Source organism: Trachurus trachurus, assembly GCF_905171665.1.
Source record: "Trachurus trachurus genome assembly, chromosome: 16".
NCBI lineage: Eukaryota > Metazoa > Chordata > Actinopteri > Carangiformes > Carangidae > Trachurus > Trachurus trachurus.
In genome coordinates, this window is record NC_139902.1 from 32,175,716 (window position 1) to 32,181,715 (window position 6,000).

Here is a 6,000-nt window from a genome sequence, read left to right on the forward strand (position 1 = left end):
TTGTGTTAAAGCTCCATACAGTATAAAGGTAGATGTTTGTATTAAAGCTCCATACAGTATAAAGGTAGATGTTTGTATTAAAGCTCCATACAGTATAAAGGTAGATGTTTGTATTAAAGCTCCATACAGTATAAAGGTAGATGTTTGTATTAAAGCTCCATACAGTATAAAGGTAGATGTTTGTATTAAAGCTCCATACAGTATAAAGGTAGATGTTTGTATTAAAGCTCCATACAGTATAAAGGTAGATGTTTGTGTTAAAGCTCCATACAGTATAAAGGTAGATGTTTGTGTTAAAGCTCCATACAGTATAAAGGTAGATGTTTGTGTTAAAGCTCCATACAGTATAAAGGTAGATGTTTGTGTTAAAGCTCCATACGGTATAAAGGTAGATGTTTGTGTTAAAGCTCCATACAGTATAAATGTAGATGTTTGTGTTAAAGCTCCATACGGTATAAAGGTAGACCAGCCGTCAGGACTTCCTGTCACTTTGTGATGTCACAACTAAACCCCGCCCCCTCACCACCTGGACCCACCATCCAACAACTTTGCAGGATTTGGTTTCTCTGAGTGTTTTATTCTGAAATCTACTATGTTTTTTTTTTTATTGGATCACTTTAGAAAACAGTCAGCCAATCAGAAGAGAGGCTCAGAGCCTCCTCCTCTCTTCTGATTGGCTGGCATCGACCTGTTGTTACTTTATTGTATTTTCTGTACCAGGGAACATCTATGTATGGGACAGCGGATGGAAATTAGCCTGTGGCTACAATCCGGCTTGTTTACGATTTTGTTTCGTTCATGAACTTGCATTGTCCCACTTTAAATAAATTGAATTGAATTGAGAGAGAGGAGATGGAAACCTACACTGAGATGTTTTTTTTTTTTAGATCAGCCCTTCAAAATAAAAGACAGAGGAAGTAGAAAGTGTCTGAAAGTCTTAATCTCAATAAAACCTGGATGTATTTAAGTGTTGCTGAGAGGAGGTTAAGTTTTCCATCGTGTCTCTGGATGTTGGTGTGTGTCTGTTTGTGTGTGTGTGTGTGTGTGTGTGTGTGTGTGTGTGTGTGTGTGTGTGTGTGTGTGTGTGTGTGTGTGTGTGTGTGTGTGTGTGTGTCTCCTCTGTGGAAATCTGCTGCATCACTCTCTGATGTCGACTTTTCCACCGTGTCCTCGGGGCAGAGTCGTTTACAGCAGCGAGCAGCCGTCCGTCCGTCTGGCCGGTGGACGCATCGATCCAGCTCATATTTCTGCTGCTGCTGCTGCTGCTGCCACGGCAACGACCACGACCACGACGATGCCCGCGGCAGCAAAAGATCAAGAGCTAACGTCGAGGTTAACGGGCACCGGCACCGCACAGAGAGAGTGACGGACAGGAAGGAACCATGACAACAGGACGGGCTGTTTGTGTTTGTGTTTGTGTTGCTGTAGGAAAACCTTGAATATCCAAAATGTCAGCTGCTCAGGAAAAATAATTATCTTCTAATTTGGCAGAAGACAAATGACACATTTTAGTCTTTGCTTCATCTTCATAAATAAATTAAATTAAATGTCTTTCTGTGACATTTCAGTGACAAACAGCACAAACTGCGTCAGTCCTACATTCATCATAACCAGGGCCGTTGCTAGGAATTCTGGGCCCCTGAAAGAATACTAAAGTGGGCCCCTCCCCCTAACTTTTCCTTTTTTTTTCTTAGACTACGTATGTATTATAGTTTTTTATTTAGCCTTCTTTGTTTTGATGCTAATGCAGCATTACACTGCAAAAACTCAAGTGTCTTACCAAGAATATTTGTCTTATTTCTAGTCAAAATGTAATTTCTAGTCAAAACAAATCTCATTCTACTTAAAATAAGACACATCATATTAAAAGTAGCTTGTTTTTAGACACTTTTTTTTTTTTACTTCTTTCAAGCAGATTTTCACTTGGAATAAGTAGAAAAAAATCTGATAGTGGAGCAAGTTTTTCTTCCTTATTACAAGCACAAAAAACTTACTTTCACTGGCAGATTTTTCTACTTATTGTGAATTTAAGTGACAATTATCTAAAAACAAGTTAATTTTTAACTCATTGAGTGCCGCGCTCCTTTCCAAAGTTTTAGTCAAGTGTACCGGCAATTTAGACCATTTTTGACGATTTTTGTAGAGCCATAGTGTATTCTATATTATTGCCACCAACACATACTGTAGCTCAATTGAAAGGTTTAACTTTATGCTTCAAATGGCCACAAACCGTTTGTTTCTACGTGCCTCTGTTCCTGAGAAAACTCAAGCTAAACATGGCTGGGTTTCACCAAAATCCCTCCTTTTTTTCTAGAAAAGGAGATAGAGCGTCTTTTATGAAAGCTGCTCTGTTTGTGTCTGTCGCTCTTCTGACACTCGCATTTCTGGATCAAAGGGCTCGTATAAGATAAATATATACAACAATTGTTGTTCTATTCACAAAACCACCATCGGGGGCGGGGGGGGCGCCACTAAACAACAATAACACAGACGCACCGTGCCGTGTCACAGCTTCTCCCCGCGGAAAGTGAGGGTCAGTCGGCCACAGCGGCTCCGGAACACCGGTCCCACCGGTGGTCGCGGTCCTTCTGTGGTACGGGTCGGTGATGCCGGTCTGCTTTGGTCCAGAGACCATCAGATTTTACCGCGGGAGGACTTTGGGGAGGACACGGTGTTGCTCCAGATGAAGACCGGGCGGACTGTCGGCTGAGAGCTTCCTGGTTCAGCTCCGAGCTGCTGGAGCAGCAGCGCAGGTGAGAGCAGAGCAGCTGCTGCATCTGCATGCAGAACTCCGTTTGCAAAAGCCGAGTTATGATAAAAACTTCCAGATCATGAGCTGTCATGTGACTTTGATCGTCATCTATTTCAGTTCTCCTCGTCGTAGAGTCCCCAAATTTACATATAATGTGTATTAAAGTGTCTATTTTCATAATTAAAAAAAAAAGCAAAAAACGAAAAATCTCGTTTTTGGCACTCAACGCATGGGAACGAAAAACGAGAAATTACGTGGTTGGCACTCAATGAGTTAAGTAATGAGTCTTATTTTAAGTGGAAAGAGATTAGTTTTGACTAGAAATGAGACATTTGGACAAGAAATAAGACAAATATTCTTGGAAAGATGTTGAGTTTTTACAGTGTACTATGAGTATTAGTCAGGGTCTTACGCAGAATAAACCAGTCATACAAAGATTAGACTACTGGGGTTTTTTATGGGCCCCACTGGGCGCTGGGCCCCTAGAGTTATCATCACCTTTCTCCCCTATACAACGGCCCTGATCATAACGTCTCCAAGACTTTTCTGCAACAAGAATATTTGAAGTGTTTCTCATTTAAAAACAGAGAATAAAGCGATTATAGCTCTTGTTCAGGTCTGCAGGCGTCTTCGTGAGGAAACTCCCCTGAGATGAACAGAAGAGCTCCTTCTTCTGGAAAAGAAAAGAAAAAATAAATCTAGTTCTAGTTGTTTGGCGGCCGTCGGTTCGTGATAAGAATCTTAACCTGTGATTATGAGCAGGCAACTCGGGGGGATTAACTGTTTATCAGACGCTGCCGAGCTGCTGTTATTTCTCATATTCATGTCAGATCAGGTTCATTTTCCTGCAGACGGGACGGAAATAAACAATAATAATGAGAAATTACAAAAAAAAAAAAAAACTCAAGTGAAACTGAGGCTGAATTTAGATGAAGAAAGAAGCTGCTGCGTCGTCCAGACAAACTGAGTAACCGTGGAGCCGAGTTACAGGAAGCCGAGAAGAGGCATCGACTCCATTTACAGGCAGTTGATTCACAAAACGTCAATAATGAGCTTAAAGGAGGAGAAATCATCAATGAGCTGATCAATAATTACACACAGAGTCAAGTTAAGTGTTCTCACCTGGAGCGTATTGATTTAAAACAGCTTCTACAGAGAAGAACCAGGCTCGTGTGTTCATGTGTTGCTCTACCAGACTGATCTATAACCGATAATCAAACTGCTTCACATGATGGAGATCAATGTCTCTTAGTAATAAATAATAATGTCTCATTAATAACAACCAATCAAAGCCATTCCAGTCACATCTCACTGTCAATCTTTCAATAAAATGAAATTAAAACAAGCCGTCAGGACTTCCTGTGACTTTGTGATGTCACAACAAAGCAGTCGCCTTAAAGGGATAGTTCAACATTGTGGCAAATTGGCCCATTGTCATAATCCCTATAGTCATAGCAGTAGGTTCGTTACCTTTAATTGTCGGTGCAAGCTATTTTTAGAACGGCGGAGCAGAGCCGTGAGCTGCTCAGAGCTACGCTACGGAGGCGAATGGGATTTTTTTTTGGTTTCCCTCATCAAACTCATCAAATACACAATCCAACAACTCCACAACGCTCTGGTGGACAAGTTGTGAGCTGCACATTCACCACGCTATGAGATAATAACACAACGTTACCACACAGAGTTGTTTTAGAGGGAAATTCATGCAAAACCACTGATGCACGTTGCCTTCAGGGACAGTTTTTCATCAAGCAGTTTCTGAATTTCCACCACCAATAATAATAACAAAATAACGATAGAGACAAAACGATATATTTATCGAAAATGGGCCCATTAACAAGTGGTAACGTAGATTCATCCACATTAACGTGATACTTTTTTTTATAACCAAATAGAAACTCCTCGTTGTCCCTTTAAATAAATAAATAAAAACGATTGGCGGTGGCGGTGGCGGTGGCGGCGGCGTATCGGTGACTCACCTCGGCCGTCGCTCTGGATCTCAGACAGGATGTGAGTGTAGTTGATGAGCTTGTTCTCCTCCAGCACGCGGTCGACCAGCGTGATGTTGACGCTCTTCAGCTCCGTGTACAGACCCTCCACGGCGAAGTAGCACGGCCGGTCGTCCGTCTTCTTGTCGTTGAACATCAGCACCACGTGCTCGCGCCAGCCGAAGTGCTCGCAGATCCGCAGGCCGAACTTCCCCAGCTTCTTGTGCGTGGGGCCCGTGTTGGTGATGGACGGGTACACCTCGCCTTGGAACGCCACGGCCGGGGCGCCCGCCGTCACCATGGGGACGTCCCAGTGCGTGGTGAACAGGCCGACGGGCGAGGCGGTGTAGGAGCAGCCCGGCCCGATGAACGCCCACGGGTCGTAGAAGAACTTGAGGTCGACGGCCACGAGCGGCGCCACGGACTCGGAGCAGACGCCGCCTTTGTCCTCGCTGTTCTTGAAGACGTAGGCGAGGCGGTGCGCGGGCAGCAGCGCGCCGTCGGCGTTGATGGTCCTGACGGCGCGCTCCACCGCCGGCCCGATGCGCGGCCACGCCCACGGGTAGTCGGTGTTCCTCTCCGGCAGGATGATGCCCAGCGTGACGTTGTGCCGCTGCCGCTGCTGCTGCTGCACGGCGGCGTTCTGGCGCGGCGACCGGTGCGATCGAGGGTGGCGCGGCGGTCGCGGCCCGTGGCGTTGAGCCGATCGGCCACCACCACCACCACCACCGGCGGCGGCGGTGGGGGCGACCTCTTGCCCCGCGGCGAGGAGAACCAGCAGAACCAGCAGGAGAGAGACGCCCATCCTCCACCCAGCAGCTCGTCCACTTCCTCCGCCGCTGAATTATTTATGGGGGTGACCTGAGGACGGAGACAAACACCGTCACATTTACACATCAGGACAAATATTAACACCTGAGTCCAGATGTTACCAAGCATGCATTGTAAACTCTCATGGTTAAAAGTAGAAAAAAGGCTTGCCTTAAGTACAGTCACATTCTTCAGCAATACTGTCTATTCCACCAAACCTGAGTTTTTACATAATCAAATTAACAGATGTAGTCAAATTCATCGTCATTCCACTAGATCAGCAGATGATGGTCAAATAACATCACCATGCCCCAAATCCAACACTTTGAAAAGGACAGTTATCTTTCGTGCCATCAAGCTGTGGAATAACTGCCCCCTCCATATACAACAATCTAACAGCAAGTCCTCATTTAAACACCATCTAAGAATGCACACATCAGGACAAATCTT

General features: G+C 44.8%; 1 protein-coding gene across 1 annotated transcript in view; it reads right to left on the bottom strand.

Moving 5' to 3' along the window:
• Positions 1-5,545, bottom strand: part of LOC310999804 (atrial natriuretic peptide receptor 1-like) — a gene marked incomplete at both ends in the record, with an annotated part of 127,886 nt that extends 122,341 nt beyond the window's left edge. The window contains one exon of the mRNA XM_083990370.1: positions 4,732-5,545. Coding sequence (XP_083846496.1) covers positions 4,732-5,545 — 814 coding nt within the window. The remainder of the gene's footprint in view (positions 1-4,731) is intronic.
• Between the last annotated feature and the right edge of the window lie 455 nt (positions 5,546-6,000).